This window comes from Gasterosteus aculeatus, chromosome 18 (assembly GCF_964276395.1).
Source record: "Gasterosteus aculeatus chromosome 18, fGasAcu3.hap1.1, whole genome shotgun sequence".
Lineage (NCBI taxonomy): Eukaryota > Metazoa > Chordata > Actinopteri > Perciformes > Gasterosteidae > Gasterosteus > Gasterosteus aculeatus.
Window position 1 is genome coordinate 5,380,909 of NC_135706.1, and position 24,619 is coordinate 5,405,527.

The window sequence follows — 24,619 nt, forward strand, 5'->3', positions numbered from 1 at the left end:
ATGGTCTTCTACTTTGGGGCTTTTTCTCTCTATACGACCAAAATAGAAAGACAGAGGACACAAGCTTCCTACTGGAAATAAAAAATCTCATCTTTGCTCGGCTTCTCTGATTCAACTCTAGTTCTGACATTCACAACGTCGGTGCATTTTGTGGTCCCTACTAAAATCCTAACATGCATGCTATTAACCTGCTTTGACTTTTCTGTGTGCAACCCATTGACTTGTTTTTTAAACAAGGAACTATTGTCCAATATATGAGCACGGACTTGATTACTAACTAACTCTTTGTGAAGGGTATAACAAACAGGTCTGGAGGAGAGGCTACCAAAACGTCAGTCACAGTATCTTGATGGCTCATTGCGTATTCACCACAGTGCTACTTTAGTGTGAGGTGAATACAAATGACCCACACACCTTCTCCAGGGACTGGAGCTGTTGTTTCTGTCTTTCATCCAGGGCTTGGCTCTGGCTGTGCAGGGACTCCCTCTCTTCTTCCATCCTCAGCACTTTGTCCTTCAGCCGGCTGCGTTCGTTGTCCAGGTCCCTGATCGCCGCTTCCTGGGTCATCTGGGTGGCCTGCAGGCTGCTTATTTGACCTACAACGGGACGGAGCAAACAGACATGAGCAGAATAGAAAGAGTAAAGCTTTGTCATCTGCATATTGAGGTTCTTGGGGGTCGGCCCTTGTTAATGCAACCCGGTGTCGGTAACTCCTTACTGGAATTTACATTTTGTCATAATTTTGTCCATGTTATCTCATTTCTTGCTTTGGAGGCGGTGGTATTTTATTTGGTAGTACTTACTATGCTGATGATGTCATTTCATAGTGGTTTCTAGGGAATGGTATGATTATTTTTTAAGACCTTTTTTTCTTAGATTTTAAACATTGGTATTTCTGTGGATACACTTAGTATGACTTACTGGACTTACTCAACTCAGACAACACAACAACAGAGATTTGTATTTATTAATCAACAATGTTTTTTCAGGTTAGAAAGCCACCGGGGGGGCTTGACATGACCGTCAGACATGTGATGCGTCTTGCTTAAGTATACTATGGTGTGAACAGTGTGCTTTTATAGTTACTCTCCACCTGGATCTTATCTGTTCGCCTCACGTGGACGCAGCTCCAGTGGACAATGATCTAGCGCTCTCATTGGGAGCGACCTGCTAACAGGAGCCAATGGGCCGAGCAGAATTCTGCACTTGGTTGCTGCTGTCGCTCACGCATTTCAGACAGTGATATTTATGCGACGTTGTTGCACAAAGTACTGATATTAGATCAGATTCTAACATGGAAACATTTACCCCTACATGCGTGCACACACACACACACACACACACCATTAACCGGCCATCATTGATGCAAGAACAGTTTCTGCCGCCTCTGAGGCACTGACGACACTATTAGCCGGGGTCTGCAAGACATCGCACCATTAAAGGACTTCATGCCACGATACCACGGACAACTTGAGAGAAGCCGCTAGTGGGAATGTTTAGGAGGAAGGGCCCCGCGGGTAGCAATGGGTGCAAGTATGCATTATGAATCCAAGTCCATTTAAGTAGGGGGGGGGGTCTTACTAGCTTTGAGCAGTATTTCAGTCGCTTGCTGCTGAACTCGGTCTCTGGCTGCCTCAAGTTCACACTCTGCTTCCTTCTGACGGATCTCCACAATTTCGGAGTTCTGGGTCACTTCATCCAGCTGCTTGGTTAAGTCCTGGAGAGGATTCAAGCCACAGAAAAGAAACAAAACGTTGTTAACACATAAAGCAGCCGCCATTCGCTGACGATGTAAGTCAATGAGAACATTTTGCTAATCAAAGGAAAAGAATGATGGCGCAAAAAAAGTGGCAGTACACTTGGCAACACTGGCAATGCTAATTAAACTTGGCATCGGAAAAAACAACCTTGAACTGAACAAAGGAAAATTCACATTGAAATCCTTTTTTGAAGAAGTCGTATTGGCACTGAAAAATAAAATACAAATCTTCCATCAAACGTTCCTGTAAGAATGAATGTAACACCGTTTTTTTTCAATCTCATTAAATCATTTTCTTTCGATTGCTTTTCAATAACCATCTATCTTCATGTCAGGCTTTTTCCAAAGTGTTTATATTCAGTCTAACTAAATATCTAACCAGCACTCCTTCAGTTAACATTTAACTGGAGCCCTGTCTGCTGCCACTTGTTCTTTAATCAACCATGTTCAACACTTTCAGGCATCTAAGGAAATGATTCTCACAGTGTGTCGCTTTGCCCGGGGAACATTTCTTGGATTAATTTCTTATAATAATGTTTTTTGTTTAAAAATATTCTACGGATGTTAGATGTCTGGTAAGGGACCCTTCGCTGAAATGATATTAAGAGTGTGTATTTTGATCAATCATTTGTATAACAAAAAAGTCCAAAATATCCATATTTGATACATTTAAAAAGGCTTTGAGAGGCAGATGAATGGAAATGAAAATATCGACTGATATGGAGGAAATATCCACATACTCATGATTATATAAATCATAATAACAGAAAGATATATTATATAATAGTTATGTTGCATCAGTTTTTTATATAACAGCTGAAGGCAGAAGCAAGATCTTGGATTTCCCTAGCTGGTTGGCACAGAATTAAGCTTATTTGTAGCTTATTACTAATACTGAGGATCAAAAATGTAAATACTGACTGTATCTGAATGAATAAGCACTAGACATGAGGGAGGTTTTTGAAGTGCTTACATACCAGGACATAAACACAAACACACACACACACACACACACACACACCCACACACACACACACACACACACACACAGCACAGTAGCTGTGTGATTTAGTGATGAGCTCATGGGGGGCAATTTCACATCTTTGAATCCCATCAAACGGCCTCCTTCAAACTTAATTACTGCTGCCTTGGCTGAGACAAAGAAACCTCAGTGTGATAATAACCACTGTGAAGTCACACGCAGACAAGACATGATTGTGTGTGTATGTGCGTGTGTGTCATGTCCATCTTGGACCTCTTTGTGAGCCCTAATCAAGTTTTTTTTTCTAAAAAAGTAAGGAAAATTTTCTTCAGTCCTCCCTTTTTTCATTGGACTGTTTGAGGGTAAAGCTGAAGGTTCAGGTTCATATATCACACAGAAATGCTCACACACAGACTCACTTTTGTCAGTCATCATTATTTGACATGGCTGAATCCTGCATTTGCGTTTAAATAGAAAAGCCCATGAAAACCATCCTTTTAGTTATTTATTTTTTCATCCTGTTAATAGCTTTCACTAACCTGCCCAGATAGCTTCTAGCTGACTGTGAAGTATTTACTCCAAAAACAGTGACAATAGCAATTGAGCACAGCTTCAGATGGGTACTTCGTCGGGGGATAATTTGTCATTTTCACCCTGCATATTCCTGTTTGTGAACAGTCTGTAATTAATTATGTCAGTCTCCATTACTCCAAGCAATCATTTGCTCCTATTTCTCTGATTTTCCAAAGAAATCATAAGCTAAAGGCAGACGACAGAGAACAAGGAAGCAATAAGCTGAGGCATCCTGACACTGTCTGCAAATGCCTCTGCCTCTGTTAAGTTGATGTTTTATGCTGCTATTTCTACCCATGAAGTGTACCTTTGAATGAGGAACATTTGGACTTGGCGCAACATTTTCCACAGCGAAAATAGATTTAGTGAGTAAATTTAAAAACGTCCTTGTGCGTCAGCAAAGTGCTACATCTTTTAAACCAGATGATTACAAACTCAGGGCAAGAGGATTGGTGAAACACGAGCGGTGTATCGTCATGATCAAAACAATGATCTCAACCTCTGCTCTGAGCTTGTTCATTTCTAATCTAACATCTCAAAGCAGGAGATGAAAGATTAGGAGATCTGTTATTGTGAAATTACCGTAGTAACAATACAAGATATTAGCCATGTGATGTACGAAAGAGAAAGAAAAGACAAAGATTAAATTGTTTCTACCCTAATATGAATCATATGAGAGAATCGAGAAGAGCTGTCAAGTGAAGTTGGTTTCAAGCTCTCTGCTCTGTTGCCGTTTCTTATCTGGGTTACAGTTAATTGCTCTGAAAACGAATCAAATTATCAACCCCGGGCACACCAAACACAGCTGACCTTGATAACATTCTCAGTGACGCTGAGAAGGGGAGCTCCCCATCCCGTCTTCGGTGCAATCAGTAATAATTTCACGCAAACATCACAGAATATCACAACTAAAAAAACATTTTAACAATTCCCCCAGAGCACATGTCAACTTTATTTTCAACGGTGGAGATCATTTCATGAGTGTTGATTTCCAAAGGCAGTCCAGAACTCAGAGAGTAGAAAAATGATCACAGCCTTGCTAATACATCGTGGAACGAGGCACAGAGGAGGTGTGGATGGAGAAGGGAAGAGAGTAGGCAGGGAGGGAGGAGATGGGGGTAACTTCACAGGTTTAAATAAATAAATATGAAATAACATAGATGGAAATTGTATGTATGTCCAAGATATACTATTAATACTACTAATACTAATGGCTTCAAAACAGCCAACGGTTTGAGACAAAGGAAAACTTTAATGTTGCAGTGTGTCCCACTTATTTGCGAATATCAGCAGAAAAGAGTGGAGTTTTTTTTGCCATTATATAGCTTCTTCTTGGAAGCATGCTGAACTAGGGCTGCAACAACGAATCGATGAAATCGGTAAAATTTGATTATTAAAAGCGCTGGCAACAGATTTTATTATCGATTCCTTGTGATTGGGTGACGATTATTACGTCACCCAATGAGTTTTGGACACACCACTGTGTAAAAGACCACACATGCGTACCATGTGAGAGCCCTGGAAGTGTGTCAATGGCATTGTGGGTAATCACAGACACTGCTGTGTACAAGACGACGATAATGACTGCATAATGAATGCCACAGTTGTTTCAAATGACACGTGTTCACGAATGGAATTTTCATGAATTGAGAAGTCACGTGCTGACGAATGGAACCAGATGCCGTAGCGTTTTGGTGTCGCTCTTGAGTATATCAATTCAACATATTGGCCTCCCTCCCCCCCACCCCTATGGAGCCAAATACGGGTCAAAAGTTTTGTTCATTTGAAAAACAACCGTGAACCTGAAAGTTTTTTTGTTGAACATTGAAAAATACAACAATATATTCAAAATAAAAATAAGTGGAGAAAAAATATTTTCAGGATGAATATAGTTTTGACTCAGCTCTATATTTTTTTTCAATAAAATATATTTTTTCAATCTTCACTTATATTTTTTATACTGCACATTAAAATCAATGTGGTTCGTCCAGCTCGCAGACCAGTCCGTACTCCTAAAACGATGCTTAGTTGTGGTTGTAGCTGGTTGTCTACATTGTTGCGGTTACAGAGAGGTGTCGTTTGTACTTTAACAACGCTTCGCTGACGAGCTGGTGAACCGGGTCCGAATCTGTCTTCAGCCTTATTTGTTAAGCTGTCACTCATAATGACACGCCCCTCCTAGTTGATGCCTTGCCCCCTACGCCACATCAGGGTCAAAAGTCTGAATGTGAAAATAAAAGATCCGAACCCTTGTCAATGCCAATGCTAATTCAACTAGCTCATGTGTTTTATTTTGTTTAACAGTTTAACATGTCTCAGCCTCTCGGACCATTAGCACCGCTTCCCCCCAAGGCTGCGTTCTTTCCCCTCTGCTCTTCTCCCTGTACACCAACAGCTGCACCTCCAGCCACCAGTCCGTCAAGCTCCTGAAGTTCGCGGATGACACCACCCTCATTGGACTAATCTCTGGTGGGGACGAGTCCGCCTACAGGTGGGAGTCTGACCATCTGGTGTCCTGGTGCAGCCAGAACAACCTGGAGCTCAACGCTCTAAAGACAGTGGAGATGGTTGTGGATTTCCGGCGGAACAGAGCCCCACCCTCCCCCATCACGCTGTGTGACTCCCCCGTCACTATTGTGGATTCCTTCCGTTTCCTGGGCTCCATCATCACCCAGGACCTCAAGTGGGAGCTGAACATCAGCTCCATCACCAAGAAGGCTCAGCAGAGGTTGTTCTTCCTGAGGCAGCTGAAGAAACTCAACCTGCCAAAGACGATGATGGTCCACTTCTACACGGCCATCATCGAGTCCATCCTCTGCTCCTCCATCACCGTCTGGTACGCTGCAGCCACAGCCAAGGACAAGGGCAGGCTGCAGCGGGTCATCCGCTCTGCAGAGAGGGTGATCGGCTACAATCTGCCGTCCCTGCAGGACTTGTTCGCTTCCAGGTCTCTGAAGCGAGCTAAAAAGATCGCGGCCGACCCCTCCCACCCCGGACAAAAACTGTTTGTGCCCCTTCCATCTGGCAGGAGGCTGAGGTCCATCAGGACTACGACCTCCCGCCACACGAACAGTTTCTTCCCGTCGGCAGTCGGGCTCATCAATAGAGCCCGGTCCCCCACTGCCTGACTATAACACTCCACCGGTCACTCCCCCTCATACCGCACATGCCACTTTAACTGCAATTCATCACTTTGTCACTTGTCACTTTGTCTCTTGTCTGTTACTTGTTCGTTAGTGCACTTTATGCTTAATATTTTTCTTTTTTACTTTTTAATATTTAAATTTTGTAAACTTTATTCTCTTGTTTTATACTAACCCATAGCCTTAGCCTTATTCTACTAACCCATTGCATTAGCATTTCATTCCACTTTATTTTATTACTTGTGCACTGTTGTCTTGTCTGTCTACTGTCGCGCACTAATCGGCAAGACAAATTCCTTGTATGTTTGACATATTTTGGCTAATAAATGTTTCCTGATCCTGATGCCACGAGGTACTTTGTGGGGACGCTAACATCTGTATATTCGCCAGGTATGTCATGTTCGTAGCTAAAGTTAGTCTGCTGCAGGGTGTGCAACTGGGTGTCTAACGTCGCGAAATAAACGGCCGATTGGAGCCGAATGTGGTCCGTGTCCTGGTGGTAATTAAAAAAACACAACACAAGAGAGAGTACAACCGCTACACGTGCACCCGAGTGATATGTCATCCTTATTACCAAATACGGTAATAATGTCATCCTGATTACCAAATAAGGTAATTTGGCTTCCAAAACTCGCTGACATTCCTGAATATCACTGATATACGGCACTGGGGTCAACGTGGGGTAGAGAGGGTGCGCCACAAATGCCATGTAGGTCGCTTTGAAAGGAATCAAGTTTCCTATTTTATGGTTTGTATTAATGAACCTTAAATATGCAGAGCTCACCACCTGTGGGGAAAACCGGTGGGGTCGGGTGCGCTGCCACAAGGGTGTCAGTGACAGTAGGGGGTCTAGACAGAACAGACCTGGGTGGCAGATGCTGGCTCTGGGGACGTGGAATGTAACCTCTCTGGGGGGGGGGGCGGAGCTTGTACGGGAGGTAGAGCGTTATCAGTTGGATCTGGTGGGGCTTACCTCTACGCACAGCCTCGGCTCTGGAACCCCACTCCTGGATAGGGGATGGACTCTATTCTACTCCGGACTGGCTCATGGTGTGAGGCGCCAGACGGGTGTGGGGATACTCATAAGTCCTGCAGCTGAGTGCTGCTACATTGGAGTTTACCCCGGTGGACAAAAGGGTAGCCTCCCTACGCCTTCGGGTGGTGGGGGGGGGGGACCTTTTTGGAGATCCTGAATGGAGTCCACTGGGGCTCCAATAGGGGACTCCATAGTCCTACTGGGAGACTTCAATGCGCACGTGGGCGAACTGGGAATGTCTGGAGGAGGCCCCGGTCCAAAAGATTTTCAACTCACACCTCTGGCGGAGCTTCTCTCACATTCCTGTGGAGGGAGGGGACATTGAACCAGAGTGGTGTATGTTCAAAACCTCCATTGCTGAAGCCGTGGCAGTGAGTTGTGCCTCAAGGTGCATCAAGGGGAGGTAACCCTCGAACCCTGTGGTGGACACCGATGGTCAGGAAAGCCGTCCGAATGAAGGGTTATGATATCCGGTGGGACTCCGGAGGCAGTTGCAGTGTACCGACAGGCTCGAAGGGCAGAAGACTCTGCCGTGATGGAGGCAAAGCAGCGAGTATGGGAGGAGTTTGGGGTAACTATGGAGAAGGACTTTCAGTCGGCACCAAAGTGCAGGCAGTGACCTCCAACTCTCACAGGAAAGTTTCGCAGTTGAGTGTGAAGTGGTCGGGATGAGGATTAGCACATGTGTCCTTACCCCAAGTGAAGGAGTTCCAGTACCTCGGGGTCTTGTTCACGAGTGAGGGGAAGATGGAGTGAGAGCTTGGCTGGAGAATCGGAGCAGCGATTACTGCACCGTTGTAACGAAAAGAGACCTGAGCCGGAAGGCAAAGCTCTCGATCTACGGGTCAATTTTCGTTCCTACCCGCACCTATGGTCATGAAGGATGGGTCATGACCGAAAGAACTAGGTCACGGGTACAAGCGGCCGAAATGGGTTTCCTCAGGAGAGTGGCTGGCGTCTCCCCTAGAGATAGGGAGAGAAGCTCAGCCATTCATGAGGAGCTTGGAGTAGAGCCGCTGCTCCTTTGAGTCGAAAGGAGCCAGTTGAGGGAAGACCCAGGACTAGGTGGAGAGATTATATCTCTGCACTGGCCTGGGAACGATTTGGGATCCCCCAGTCAGAGCTGGTAGGTGAGGCCTGGGAAAGGTGTGGCCTGGGTAAATTTGGAGTCTCCGGCTGGAGTTGTTTCCCCCGCGACCCGACCCCGTATAAGCGGCAGAATATGGATGGATGGTATGCAGAGTATGCAGAGTATAGGTTTTGGGATTCAGTATATCAATTCAACATATTTTCCAACCTTTTTTTAGTTGCATTAAATATTTATAGTTGCATAAAAAAAAGTGCTGGACGCTGCCCCATTGTCACTGTTTTCTGCCTCTTGTGACCCTGGGTAACTTCACTTCCTGCCTTGTCCTGTCATCCCCGCCGGAGGCTCCCCGGCCAACTGACCGTCCGCCGGAGTTCCCCGGGTGGCCCCACCCTTGTCTCCTGGTTCCCTCTCTCCCGCCCCATGTCTGCTCTCTGCTAGTTCCGCCTGCCGTTTAGGGCCATCTGGAATTTGGCCCTTGAGGGGGGGGTTCTGTCACGGTTTGGGTTCACAACCTGTTTTATTTTGTAGTTTTCTGCCTCTTGTGTCCCTGGGTAACTTCAAATCCTGCCTTGTCCTGTCATCCCCTGTGATTGTCTGCTGTGTCATTATTGTTTCCACCTGTGTCCAATCACCTGCACCTCCCTAGTGTATTTAAGCCATGTGTGTTTCTTGTCACTTGTCACATCATTGTTGAATCTTCTGGAAGTGCAAGCCTGAGTGTTCCTGGTTCTTGTCTGTGTTTTTCTCCCTTGGCCTTTTTTTGATTTGAATTTTGACTCTTAAAGTATTTTTGTTTTCGAAAACTCTGGGTCCTGCCTCCCCCATTGCATATTGATAGTCGTTTGTGTTGCAATACGTTTTGAATATCGAACTTCAAATTAGTATTGCGTGTTTGATACATCTATGGTTTTGCATTGAATCATTCTAAGATGTTTGATGAAATTAATTGGATAGCCAAACCGACAAAATGCGATGCAGAGAACATCTGGAAAGCCGCTGCATGTCGTGCTCTCCGTAAATTTCTGTTTGTTTATTTTTCGCTTAATAAACTTCTGGATGTTCCACATTTCACTGCTTCAATTGATCAAATGTATTGTATTCTCATTGGGTAATGATGCATTCCATGAAGCCTCCTGCAAGCAGGCACATTTAAAGAATTGTAATCTGATTGATTACTTAAAATGAGCATATACGTACATATATACATACATACAACACTCACTTGTGTGTGTTTAATGCTGTCATTTACGATAGTCTAGGGCGCTTGCGCACATACTGTGGGTTGTACGGTAGTTGATGTTATGCCTGTAAAGAGAGACACTGTGATCTAATAAACCAGCGCGGCTAACTCAGAAGCCTCTAATGCATTTATTTACAAATGCCATTTTAAATTCATCTCATAGCACTTGGTTGTTTTTAGCTGTACTTAGATGGGGTGTATACATTTACTTAACTTACACTACAATGATGATAATAAGTTAATGAATAAGCTTCAAGTGAACATTGGCTGTGTTTGTGAGAGTAGTATAAGTTCTGACGTTAAAACAAATCCTGTTACATTTTCTGATTTGTATTTTTCTTTTTTTGAAATGTATTATGTCCAAGGAGCAACCTGTACTTTCTGAACTATTTTTGCAATGTGAATTTGCAGTTCTGTTTTAGAATAAAGGGTTGGAAATGAAAGCGTTTTAATACTGTTTTCTTTATTCGATTCATCGATTAATCGAAGAAATAATCGGCCGATCAATCGATCAAAATAATCGTTAGTTGCAGCCCTATGCTGAACATCCTGGTAATTTCCTCTGTGCATTGACCACTGTACTATCCATGAAAAGCATTTTCCATTTCATCTCATTTTCATCCCATGTAAAGGTTTTATTTTATAGTTCCGATTAATTATCCGTTACAGGGACACATTTTGTAGGTTTTCCAAAAAGCAGAAGAGTCTTAACACAATCTACTAAGAACTTTATTCGTTTCTATTACAGGATGTTCTGATGTGTTACTGTCGCCCTCCCTGTCCCCTCCAGTGTTTTATATTCCACCTGAATGAAAAGCATATGACTCCATAGAGAGTGCCGTGTTCGGACCCACCTTGACGGTCCCCTCGGCCGCGGTGAGGGACCCCTGAAGCCTGTGGGACTTCTCCCGGTTTTCCCGAGCTTCATCCGTTATCCTGGCCAACTCGGCCCTCAGCTTTCCCAAGGTTTTCTGGAGTGCCGCCTCCTGAGTCTGAAATTCCCGCCGCAGTTCAGACTCGGTGCGTTTCCACGCCAGCAGGTTGTCGGCGGTTAGCTGCTGAGTCCTCTTCATTGCCTCCAGCTCTCGTTCGTAAAAAGACTGAGCCTGGGAAGGGACAGACCAGTATAAAAAAAACACCTGAATCCAAAGTAGAAACTACTAAGCCGTCAGAGCGGAAACTGGTCTTTAAGTTTTCTACTTTACTCTATTTTTTATTCATGAAAAATCTGAAATGCTTTTGGGCGGCGGGTGGAGCAGCTGTCTCATCAAAATGCACACTCATGTGAGAATAATCAACACAAGTAAATGTGTCTGTTTTCCCCCATCAGTGAGTTAGGTATTTTTAATTAATTGAAATGAATAGATTTTTAAATGCAGTAGTTCAATCATGGCTTTCACCTTTAACAAGCCTGCGGCTCTCAGCCTTCACGTTGAGCAAGGTCAACATAATAGTGCCAATAAATGTAAATGGGGTTTGCTTTGAAACATTGCTCACTTTGTCAGAGCCTCTTTTACTTTCAGCAAAACTTTGAACCATGTTGTTATTTTATGGCCAAACAACTCAAGAAATAACAGATGAGACATCCAGTAGATATTCGCAATAAACACTTTAGATATTTGGACATTAATATATTAAAATAAATAAATTATTTTCTGACTTTTTATTTCAGGAAAGCTAAATTTAAAATACTTTTTAGCATCATGTGAAGTCTAGTGCATTTGGCCTAGACAATGAATAAGCATTCTCCACCTCCATATTTTAGAAGACATATTTGCCAATTTGCCAATGATCTTGCTGATGTCAATCATTCGGCGAACCGAACATAACTGTATTTACTTCATGAATATACCTGTTTAGACCTTTTTTAATGGATGTATTCAAAGGCTAATGCTTTGAAAATATCCTCCTCGGTGGCTAAAGTACCTTGCTGAGTTTGGCTTCATACTCCTCCACCAGTCTCTTTTTGTCCTGTTTGAGTTCCTCCACACGCTCCGCCAGAGAATCCACCTGCAACCGCACGAAATGAGAAGGACAGAGATGAAATGGCTTTCGCTCGATGTCTCCTCAGCTCCCTTTTGGAACAATTGCAGACTATTACATATGATAAGAGTTTAAGTTGATGTAACAGGTTAAAGGACAAAGTGATGTAGTAATCACAGCTGTCCCACTTTCATCCTGGTTCGTTTCTCCGGTCATTTAGTTTGCTGCTCTGCCTTTCATTGTATGCTCCGCTTGGCAGCGTGTGTTACCTCGGCTTTGTGAAGCTGCCCCAGTTTCTCCTGGTCTTTACTGTAGTTTGCGTTGTGACTCTGGTGGCTGCGGAGGAGCTCCTGGACCTCCTGCCTGTGCTGGCTCTTCAGCTCCTCCAGAGCAGCCTTCTTCTCCTGCTCAAACTGGTTCTGAGCCTGGCTGAAGGTACGCAGCTTCTCCTCGAAGGACCGTCGCATCTCCTCCACCTCGCGCGACATGGACACCACCCGCTGCGTGTGCTGACAAAGGAGACAGGAATAAAAGAGCGAGTGTACAGGACGGTCTATGTATGGGTTGTTAGGGATATCGCACTGTGGGTAAACTTTGGCAAGAGATTTAAGCCATGATCTTGATGTTCACCTTATGGCTGCTCTAAGATAGACGTAAAAATCAGCAAACACACTCCACAGAAACCCGAACATCAGCATTTGTGTCCGCAAATTTAACTAAGAGTCGTTTTTTAATACCATTGACTTAAAGGGGGGGGGGGTCTCTGCCATTGCATTAACAGCAAATGATAAACATCTCTCCGAGGCAAATTTACATACTGTATACAGATTCACGCCTTTCATTTAATTTGCATTCACAGTAGATAATTAGCGTTCCACTTATGAAGGCAGCAGATAATGACCCAATCAGCGACACACGCACATTACAATGGGCAACATGACCTGAGAGCACACGCTCGAGATGTTCACTCCGGCTGGGAATTATGTGCAAAACCCAACTTATAATAGAATGTCATCCAATGTGGAAATTGAACAACTGATAAATTAATTTTCGGCAGCTTGTAATTTACCAGCTGCCATTCATCAGCAACCACTCTTCTAATACACAAGCACAAACACAGCTTAGCATGCGCTTCAGCCTCTTTACGTGTTCTTTCTTTGAGTGTCAATAGCATCATTCATCCAGTGGTTTTATTCCATCTCTTCCCTTGTTTCCTCAACAGAGCGGCACATCCTCCACCCACCGCGTGCAAACCGACATACTATTGTCATCCATCTGTGAATTCAACTGGATCCGCATCGATTGGTTGTAATGTTAACTGTCCATATCCATGGACACGGAAGAAAGTCCAACGCGTTAGCGGACATGTCGATTTAAAGTGCGGACATAATAGTTGTGTTTCCATTAATCACTCATGCAAATTTTAAGGAAACTTTTGAAATGTTGCAAAAAACAGTGGTTTGTCAAAAGTCGATGGTACAGGCTACGCCTAAACAGAAGAAAGAAAAAAGTAGAATCTGTAAATGAGAAACAAAGTTTTTCCCCTCTATTACATTTTAATTCTTCCATCATATACTATCCAGACCCTGTTCCTGCCTCCTACCGTGGCCCTGCTGACACCTGCTGCTGCCATCATCATCATTACTATTTAAAATATTAATCGCATTATTATTACAGTCATCATAAACCAACATCACCCTTTCCTAGAGTCTTTGTGCTTTCCCTCCCCACAGGCTTCTGTGGATGATGGTTGTATGATGGTTGTTGTACACTTGGCTTGCTACTCGCAATTATTTGAATCATTTCGGTTATAGGAATTTATACATCTTTTACATTGTTCATTCTGTACACATAGCGTCTATTGTAGTCTGTCCATTCCGAGAGTGGGATCCCCCCTCTGAGGGTTCTCACTAAGGTTTCATCCCTTTTTTCCCTATGGAAACGTTTTTAATATTTTGGGGAGTTTTTCCTGTGCCGATATGGGGGTTTTGGGACCGAGGATGTCGTATGTGTCATATGTGGACTGTAAAGCCCTGTGAGGCAAATTTGTAATATGCGGTTTTGTGCTTCACAAAATAAAATGAATTGAATATAAACATACAGCTGAAACAGCTGATCAGTCAGGAGAGTTTACGATTCAGTACGTCAGAATCTATTATGGAAAGGCTTTTTCTCGTCTCATGTGGCGAATTAACTTAAATAAAAGCAAGCCAAATAAAATAACTAGGAGGCCGGTGCACTACCCACATCCCAGCCAGATATTTCAAGAATGAATCTTTCCAGCATGCATATGTAATATTTACCTCCCCACCCATGTGAGCAAGCAAGCTGGAAATTAGGAAATATTAATGCTCTAGTTTTGATTGAAGTACCTTTAAATGAGACACATACTAGCCTAACTGTAACCAAAGTGTATTAAATCTCTTCTGGATTTCATCCACATACAAGACACAATAAAATAATAATAAAATCTAAAGATGAAAAGCAGCTCTGCACCTTGTGACTACTACCCAACAAGTCAAAAATCCAGCCAGACTGTTAATGCTGACTGACCAACTCCTCAGCCTCACAACACCTGACAGAAACAAACTATTAGTACTAATTAGTATCATTACCTGCAGCATCAGGCTAGACACTTTTACACACCCCCACCCACACTGCCTGGTCCTTCTATCTACCTGAGCCTCAGTGCAAAGCTGCATGTCCTCCACCCGCTGACGGTAGCTCTCAAACTCGGCCAACGCCTGCCTCTTCATCCTCTCGTGGAGCTCCATGGACTCCTCCATGGACTGGATCCGCCTCTTCAGGTCGATCTCATCGCTGATCTTGCTCTTGTACTGTTGATTGAACGATGGAAAGTATTTGAAATCCTCATGTGACATAGGAAAATACATGTGCCGGATTGATTAACCCGAAAAGCAGTAGTTGGTGAGAAAACAGTGGAAATTTGGTGAAAAAAGTTGACATCAATGACCATTTTTCCTGTTATCTACTCACACATAAGCATCAGTAACAAATGTGATGTATGTATGTAAATACTGTAAGACTTAAGGTTTGGCTTCAATTTAGCTCACCATGGTAGACTACAAAGTACAACATGTCAATGCCCATAAATATGCGTTTTAGGGTTGCTCACAGAAAAAACGAATTCCCCCCAATCACACACTGTATAGTAAATAATGAATAATCAGTGGATTAAATATTGACGGCTTCGTTTTGGACAGGATTTCATCTCTCTAGCTGCCATGGGACGCTGTGCAGCTAAACTGTGGTTTAGTGAGCTGTACAAACACAGCGATACCGTCCCGTCTTACCTGACAGACATGAAAGTGACCACCTTTCCAAAGAGCCCCGCTGACTGTTCAAATACTCCAAAAAGTCTATTGAACAGACAGGTTATCAATAACTAGTGAGCTGTACTTATGCTTTTTCAGAGGCACATATTGTGCTATTTACATTATTATTATCATTGTTATTATTAAAAGATAACACAATAATTAATATTTTTATATATATATATATATTTAATATTAATATTTTTAATATTAATATTACTATTTTTTGACTTTTTAAATATTTTCAACTTTAACTTTATTGTCTTATTTTATACTAACCCATAGCATTAGCATTTCATTTTATTTTACTTGATTACGTGTACTGCTGTCTTGTTGTCTATTGTTACTGTCACGCACCAACCGTCAAGTCAATTTCCTTGTAAGTATGACATATTTTGGCAATAAATGTTTCCTGATTCCTGAATTATGATTAATTGTGATACAAATCTTAGAAATGGAAAATCGTGAAAATCTCTGTTATAATGAGTTAGAATTTTCTGATAACACTTTTCCAAAAACTAGCTTTTCAAACAGCCCGCATTGGTCGTGACATTCAAAAGAAAGACGTCAGGGTCTAGTTAATTACATCAAACGTAAAGACCTGTAGTATCTTCTCTCTGGTTTCGGACAGAATCTGCTGCACTTCCTCCTCGTGGGCCTCCTTCAGAGTGGCGATGGCCGCTTCGTGTTCGTCGTTTTTCGTGTTCAGTGCGTAGATGACCTGCAATAGAGAGGCGAGAAACCCATTAGCTGTTAATATTCCTACTCAGGAGTTACATGGCAGTAAAACCTCTGGGAGACAAAGTGCGCCTCTCCCAGCTAGGGTGTAACCGGCACTGGCCGCGTTGAGACTGCTGTGTTTGAGACGTGTTGTTTAACGATGAAAGCCGAGAGTACAGATGAAACCGCAGAACAGCCCGGCATGGGGTGAAGAGGGACAAACACGAAGATGATTGGGAGGTTGATGTCGATGCTGACAGTCCAGGTTTTCTGTGAAGCATAGAACAACACAACCGTCATAACAAGTTGCACTATACACCTACAGGCTTCTTTGTTTAACGGTCGACCCACCGAAGGGATCGGAGGTCGGACGGGTCAAACCAACACAAGACTTGTGTATCCTGTGTGTGAAACCAAGGATGTGGTAATTGTTTCATTGTTGTTGCCCCATGGGTATTTCATGATACAGACCATAAAAAGCCACAAGTCACAGCAATCGCTTATTACAATTATGTATATCAGATCAGCGTAGATGAGCTAATCAGCTGAGAAATGCAAATCACCGCTGCATGACAAGTAAAGGAGCTGTGGTATCCGGGCTAGCTGAAACCTGGATGTTCCCACAATCGGCTCGGCAGTTATAAATTAGGGATTAGGGAAATTAGGGTATGGCTGGGGATAAAAATGGGGATAAAAATAACACAAAAATAAAACAACTGTTGTGCGTGAGATTGACCTTTGAACCCGTCTTAAAAATACATGCGGCAATCCGAAGAGGGGAAATGGGACAGTTCAGTGATCCCCTGCTGAGGGGGAGCCAGCAAGAGAGAAGAGCCATAGATTTTACATTTCCCTAAGAGACAGAAACATGAGTGACTTTCCCCCACGCGTCTCTCTCCCTGCCGGGTATTTCTCCCAGCAGGGAGAGAGACGCGTGGGCAGAGTGAGCAGAGTGTTGCCCCCTTTGAAAAAGCCAGTCAACGATTGGACTGAGGGAATGCCTCTGGATGAGAACGAGGGAGAAGCTTTCTGTGAAACAATGACATGCGCTTTTTATGTCTTACCACGCCTCGCTGGTAGATGAAAGGGTTTAGTTTGACAGGGGCTTTTTTTTTGTTTTCTTTTAATTCCCATTTATTCATCAGACACCGTACATTTAGGAAGGACTCAGCCATGGCAGTTATTCACTATGTTTGGTTTTTACTCTCTCTTTTTAGCCTGAATCATGAATATGAAATGTAGTTTTTACATAATGTGTTTTTTTAATTATTTGTTTCAAGCCATATGTGTTTTGTATATATATATATATATATATATATATATATATAAATAAATAAATATATATATATATATATATATATATATATATATATAGAGAGAGAGAGAGAGAGAGAGATAGAGATATTTGTATACATACACTGTATATATATTTTGAAATCCCTTACACATTTGCTTCCCTCCCTTAGGTCAACAATTTATTATCATCGTATATTGTCATTGTCAGTGTGCCGCAGCCTCGTTAGTTTAACGCTAACTTGAGCATGCTAACATGCTCGCAATGATAATTATACCACGCTTATGTTTTTAGTTTCTTTTAATGATTATGCAGATAAAATGTTCACCATGGACACCATGCTTGTTAACCAAAGTATTAGACTAATTAAAGAATTTAGACCTGATAATAAGGCTGTATGAAATGTTTAAGAATCAACACGGTTGATTTAAGGTTTTCCAAAAAGGGGTCAATATTTGGATTAAAATCCAATGACAGCTAATCACCAAAGTAATTGGAATTCATCCTCCTGGGAACCTGAATGTAAAATATCCTCTTAATCTAATAATAATCATCATTAAAAGCGTGGACAGACAGACCAGCCTTTCCTGCCGCTTCATGTTGGGAGATAAAGTGGAAGCCGTTTATTCATAGAGGCTAAAATCACACATTTGTTCCACTGACATTTGTTCCAAACGCGGATATCGTTCTAAAGCAGGACTACAGATATCAGACAATAGTCGGGTCAATCTAAACAATATTCTAATTAAACCCTATTATGAAATGAATGGGGATGACTAGTTTCAATGATCGAGAACAAAATCCTGAACACACAAGCCTGGAAACACAGTATATAATATGTTTAAAACTAAACCACCCTGGATTTGTAGGTAGTAAAATGCACAATATTTATTATTTAATAGGAACAGCAAAGTCAACTTTAAACAGCAAATGTTTACTTCCTTTTGGTGTGTGTTCTTGTGTGTGTGTGTGTGTGTATTCTTCCGAATGTGACCAACAGAGAGTGCGAGACGGGCCGAGAGCGACGCTCTTCTCATCTCCTTGGGTCGATCGAGGTCCCGTCCTTGGAGGAGTTGGTATAAATGACAGTGCTACCAGGCAGATCGATGAGGGGACAGCGATATGCCACGAATTTCATCTGTCAGCGTAAAGAAAGTCCCAGCTGACAAACCAACGGAGACTTTCACCAGGCACAAGTCCCTGCTAGCAGCTATGTGACATGTGTCCATGCTGTCAAACAAAGGAAAAGCTGAAAGAATGTTCAATACTTTCTTTTTTTTTTTTACTTTGGCTCATTTTTATGGCTTAAAGTGTTTCTCTCTGTACTAAGCAACCCTGTAACCTTTATGAATACTGTATTTTCTGGAGATGTCAGTTTTCTTTTAGCTTTTTTGTTGTTTAGACTTTTTTCATAAGTGTCGAATTATGAATATTACGCATTGCACTGTTGACATTTTCTTGTGAAAATAAACCTCATAAGACAAGTGCAATGAACAGTTACTGTAATGTCAAAAAAACGCCAATCTTTTGCTAATGTCAGACATAGATTATCTACATAGAAATAGGAATCAAAATGTGAAAAACAGACGGATTGAGTGAGCCTTTCTTATCTCACTGCAAACTTGTTTTCTTCTGTCAAGTTAGAAAAACTAATTCAACTTGTTTAAAAAAAGAAAAATGAGCAAAATGAGTGTCTGTACTGTATAAGTAAAGATGACTAGGAAGGAATGGGGCATTTACCTTCACTGGGATCAATTTTTAAAAATTGCTAAATACTTGATGTTCATTAGAAACAAGTTAAGATATACATACATACAGCCCCGGCAGATTCATTCACTTGTATAAAGGAAATTCTTGACATACCCCTGGACATGGCCAATATTTAGATGAAGATACGGCCCTATGTTTTTTCTTCATAATTTGTTTCTACCTGTCCAAAAAGATAATAAAAAGGGGGATTGATACTGTAAAACGATGTCTCTCTGAGGGGAAATTGTAAAACAACAACAATCAAGAGAGTCTATTCCTTTTTCAGCTCTGCTACAGAACAGAAATGCCTTTGACACAATCTAAGGTCACCTGCTCATGAGAACTGTCGGGTGAAACAATGGCCGTTGCCAATGTAAATGAGTTCAATGTTCTTAATTTGAAACACATAATAAAATCATCTTAGACCCAAAGATCTAAATCAAATTTACATTAAAACTAATACAAAGGTGCCTCACAATATTGCTTGGTGCTTGTCAAACTCTCAACGGCCAAATGGTGCATAAATGATTTGAGCAAAATTTAAGGGAGGAATCTCAAACAACAGATAAAGTTTGATCAATAATAAGAGGCCCTGATAGGCTCGCGTGCCATCCTTTTCATTTATTTTCGGTTTGTTGATATGGATGGTAGTCTTCATTCTATTCATCATCATTTATTTCCTTCATTTGTTTTTGCTTATCGTGCACTTGTTGTTTTTTCTATTTAGTTTTGTTTAGTAAAATGAATATTGCATTTAAAAATAACTCACCATTCAATTTGTGTGTATTTAAGATAATATGTCTCTTTAAAACAGAAGAACTCGGTAGCAACCTAAACTACTCTTAAACTAAATCCTATTTTCCATTCTGTTACTTAAATTAATGGTGTCCTTTAGTGTATAATGAGTACCATCACTGATATATACTATATATAATGGTTCATATCTTCATATTAATTAATTATTATTCATTAAATCTGCTACGAGCAACATAGCCACCATTTGGTTTCAAATAACTGCCCTAACGAACAAAAATCTCATCTTAGTCAAAGGGAAATGTGGAATAGTTGGTTTGCAGTCAGATTGAATTCCAATGCCACTACAAAATGCAACTTTTGCATAATTTCTAAAGTAATTGACTTCCGATAGCCAACTGATCTTAATTCCTTGAGAAACAATCAGCGACATGGGATGAAAGCGAACCAAATGATTTCATGAGTCGGTAATATGAACACCAACAGAGAGAGTACACAGTACAGATCCAATCATCTTTGCTAAAAGTCCCCTAAATTAAGCGTGGTTTCTTACAAATACAATGTGCTGCCTATGTCTTTGAACAGGTGGGATGAAAGCTACCAAAATTAAGTTAATTTACAAAAATAAAGGCTATACTTTGCAACAAAGGACGGAGGTGTAGTTTCTACAAACCAGCATCATCGGATTTCCAGATGATCAAAAGAGAGAAATAAGACATACCGGTGCTTTGAGGTTGTTCAGCCATGTTCCTATGGAGGATCTAATGACTCCTAACAAACTCTGACGGGCAGCAATCTCCTTTAGTTTCACTCTCATCGGCCTGACCGCACACACACACACACACACGCGAGACCTCCCTTTTCTCTCTGCTAGTCACTCCGTCCACTGATGGGACTTTGATGATAATGTCGATGTGTAACGACGACCATTTTGCCACCTTAACACTAGCTGGTAGTCATTTTCCACCCTGTGGCGGTGGGGCTTTGTCTTGTGAGTGCAGTGGGAGTGATGAAGCGTGTACTGACTGGATAAGAATACTGGCTTCCACTAGATGTGTAACAAAGACATCTTGGGGAAAGTTGTTACATTAGGAGATCGAATCCACTCTAGTTAGCTTTCAGTAGCTTAGCATAAGGGTTAGAAACCAGGGAAAACACCTTGCTGTGTCTCAAAGTTAAAAAAAATCTACTGATCCCAGGCAAGAAATAGTCTAGATCAGCGGTTCCCAAACTCAAGAATGCGGCCCAATTAGAAATCTGAAAATCTTTCGCGGACCACCCAAACCTTTAATCACAACTCTGATCAAAACATAATGATTAAATGACCTTAAGAATTTAACCAAAATCAAACATCCGCGAGCAAAAGTCCGTCTCGCGCGAGCAAAAGTTCGTCTCCGCGAGGTATTTGCTCGCTCGCGAAACATAAACTTCGTTGCTCGCGAGGAGAATCTCTGCTCGCGCTCGAAAGAGTTTTCTACGCGCTCGCTGTTGTTCTTTTTGACAGTAAGGTGGAGACGGTGCTTTCAGGTTCCGATCGATGCTGCGAGGTGCGTCCGCTCCCGTCGCCCCCCTCGCCATCCACGCCTTAAATCTTCGGCTGCTTTTAGAATAACTTATTTTCCCCGTTAAGATGGTTTAGCTACTGTAGAGAAAAGGGCGCCGTCTCTCGCTCTTTAATCTCATTAAATGCTCGGCGAGAACGACAACTTTGTTTCTCCAACGCGCCCTGAAACAAGCTCCATATCTCAGCGCCTTGAGCGCCGTGTACAACTAGTATGGATCAACCGATTAACCAATTGATCCATATATATAAGGCGCTCCGGATTATAAGGCACTGTAGTTTTTTGAGTAAATTAAAGCCTTTTAAGTGCGCCTTTTAAGTGCGCCTTGGAGTGCGGAAAATGCGGTATATTTACTTTAATACTGCAAGAGGGCGCCCCATTTGTTGAACAAGAACAGGCGGACAAGAGCCGCCATTTCGAGCGAGAGCCTTATTGTTTTATTAATCTGTCCGTTTAAATTGTTTGTGCTTCATCAGTGCGGAAAATGCGGTATATTTACTTTAATACTGGAAGAGGGCGCCCCATTTGTTGAACAACGACAGGCGGACAAGAGCAGCAGTTTCGAGCGAGAGCCTTATTGTTTTATTAATCTGTCCGTTTAAATTGTTGCTGTTAAATTGTGCTTCATCAACTAATGTTTCACATAACTAATGTGCCGCATCATAAATATTTTAATATTAATTTCAAACTTTTAAAAATTGAAAATTAAAAAACTTTATTTATTTATTGTAAATGACCTCTCGCAGACTTTGGGAATCGCTGGTCTAGATTAAAACAAAATGGAAAATTAAATAAATCAAACACTTTTGCATTGTAGAGATTTATTCAAGAAGGTAAAATCATCACTGATTTTACTGCTTGTCTTTAGTAACCAAAGCTTGGGCTGAGCTAAGATGAATGGCTACTGGCAGTAATATTTAACAAAGCAGAGGTATAAAGGAGGTAATGATCTTCTCATCCCAGAGAGCATGTGTAAAAAAAATGTACATATTGAAGTCGGTCTGCATAAACACTGACATGCAGCACATTTAAAAAAATGACTATTCCACATTTCCAAAGCACGTTGCAAAGAATGGCCAGCTGATTTCAAAAGCAAAGGCTTGCAGGCGTGGACATCGGCTTTTTGTTAGCAGTGTATGGATTTGTGGCCTCTCTGGGATGAAACTGTTAACCCGGGGGGAGGGCACTGGGGGGATGCGGCCCGTAATTGCTGAAACAACGATTGACGTGTCATTTCGGTCCTGTTGGGGAAGGAGCTGCTACGGAGGTCAGTCTGTGGTAAAACTGGCTTAGCGATCAATTAGCCTCACCATTGCTGCTGCCTACCAAGTTATTGTTCTGGTGATAGGAAGCCGGTAGTTTTCAATTTGATCTAGCCGGAGCCTTAACCCTTCATTCACCCACTGGGTGTAAAGCTACAGTCCTGACTAAATAAATCCCTACCTCTTTATTAATTATTCTACTTATTTATTTATTGAGTTCAGTTTGCATGGCAAAACATCAACTCATGCTCAATTTAATACTAGACTCCTCTCACGGTCTTCATGAACAAATTGATATGCTGTGAATAAATAACGTGTCATCTTATCGGACAACACATGCCTCAGTTCGTCTTGCTGGTGGAGACGGTGCGATGTAGTTAAAATGTCTTTGCAGCTGGTCAGTGGACCTCGTGTTGAGATCTACTGTCACAGTCTAATGCGGATGAATGTTGCCTCTTAAAATTAAGAGCGAATTAAAGACAAAAACATACTCAGGTTCAAAACAAAGGCCAAAGATGTGATTGTTATTTGAAAGGCACATTAATCAGGTCTGCTCTTCACCACACATCGGATCATTAAAATGGTTTTGAACAATGGGATGAGACACGAGTGTTGAAGACCTCCTGAGCAGCATTGAAATGCATCAGCAGGTAATTAAAATTACCTTCTTACTTAAATTAGCTTTTATTTATTGTCCAATTGGAAATTGAGTCATCTCCATTAGCAAAACTCCAAATGTTTGAGGTTAGGCGTTGACATTGAATGCTTGAGGATCGGATAGGTCTTTGTGTACCGAGAGGTTTTCAAATCTCAGGGTACAATGTAGACAGCAACTATTTGCATCATATTCTGCTCGAGCGTCATCCTGCACACATGGAAATGACAAGTTGTAATCTGACATATTGTCTTCACAGACAACACATTGGTAACATCATGACAAAAAATCCTAAGTAAAAAATGCACACCAAAGCAGACGGTCTCACTTCCACGGCCTCGATATTCTGCGTTTACCGGGAGTGAAGTTAACAAAGCGGAGGGCAGATAGGAGAGCTAATTACTCTCATTATAATTCGTGGCTGTGATCCGCTAAACTGTATGCTATTCGTCAGCTAATTACGGTACGTTCCGTGGCGGCATAAGTGGTGATGCTGTTGAGCCAATTTGAAAGTTTGGCAGTAATTAAATCCACGATTTGTGATCGGTGGATCAGCTCTTTTAGCATTAGGGTCCCATTTAAAATGAAGAACCCTGTGAAAACGAGGCCATGACTTTGCTTCTACAGTCTGTTCCTGCAACTGAGGAAGGCAAAAGACAAAGTCAGACTTGCTGCAGACTACACATGCCTGTTGAATAAATCAAGAGGCCACTTTAAGATGATAATATTTGAATGACTGATTGAATGAGTTCAAGTTTTGGTCTTTCCGTACCCCATGTGAAAATTCCCTTAAATATCCATCCATTTGCAAAACGCTTATAACTTAGACGATAGACAGGGTACACCCTGGATTGGTCGCCAGACAATAAAAAACATTCACATTCACATTCACACACCTATGGGCAATTTAGAGTTACCAGGAAGGAAGCTGGAGAACCCGGAGAGAATCCACACAGACACGGGCAGAACATGCAGACTCGAACCCAGGACCTTCTTGCTGTGAGGCGACAGTGCTAACCACCACACCACCCTGCCCCCCTCCCTTAAATATACACTTTCAAATAAAATACCAAATATAGAAGAAGAGCTCCAGAAAAATAGGTAAATTATATATTGACAGCACAACATGAGAACCTCAGGGCCAAAGAGAAAGGCCACTGCCTCACACTATTCCAAGTAAAATATACACATGACATTTCCTTTTTGGGATTAAGACGTTCCCTTTCACAATAAACCAAGTAAAATGAGGTGCGAAAATGAAAAAGAACTTGTGTGACCATGATATATAGAATGAATACGTTATAATCATTTCGCACAAAGCCAGCGTGTAGAGTTAATAAAATATTTGTCAGAGAAAATTACAGTTTGGCGAGCGCAGAGGAGATGTAAAGACCTGTCACGGATCGGAATATCAGATCATACGAAAAGAGAGAGTCCTATTTAAACAATTGAAATTACTTTTAAATATTACATTTGTTGTAGA

General features: G+C 41.8%; 1 protein-coding gene across 4 annotated transcripts in view; it reads right to left on the reverse strand.

Moving 5' to 3' along the window:
• fam184ab (family with sequence similarity 184 member Ab) overlaps positions 1-24,619 on the reverse strand; it is a 109,556-nt gene that overhangs the window by 52,713 nt on the left and 32,224 nt on the right. For 2 of the 4 annotated variants that reach the window (XM_078093017.1, XM_078093018.1), the window contains exons 2-9: positions 16,039-16,131; positions 15,743-15,862; positions 14,485-14,643; positions 12,076-12,315; positions 11,750-11,833; positions 10,678-10,929; positions 1,582-1,717; positions 415-596 (exon numbers count right to left, since the gene is read on the reverse strand). In XM_078093017.1, the coding sequence (XP_077949143.1) occupies positions 415-596; positions 1,582-1,717; positions 10,678-10,929; positions 11,750-11,833; positions 12,076-12,315; positions 14,485-14,643; positions 15,743-15,862; positions 16,039-16,131 (1,266 nt within the window). The remainder of the gene's footprint in view (positions 1-414; positions 597-1,581; positions 1,718-10,677; positions 10,930-11,749; positions 11,834-12,075; positions 12,316-14,484; positions 14,644-15,742; positions 15,863-16,038; positions 16,132-24,619) is intronic. The other 2 variants (XM_040160480.2, XM_040160479.2) reach the window with 1 other exon arrangement.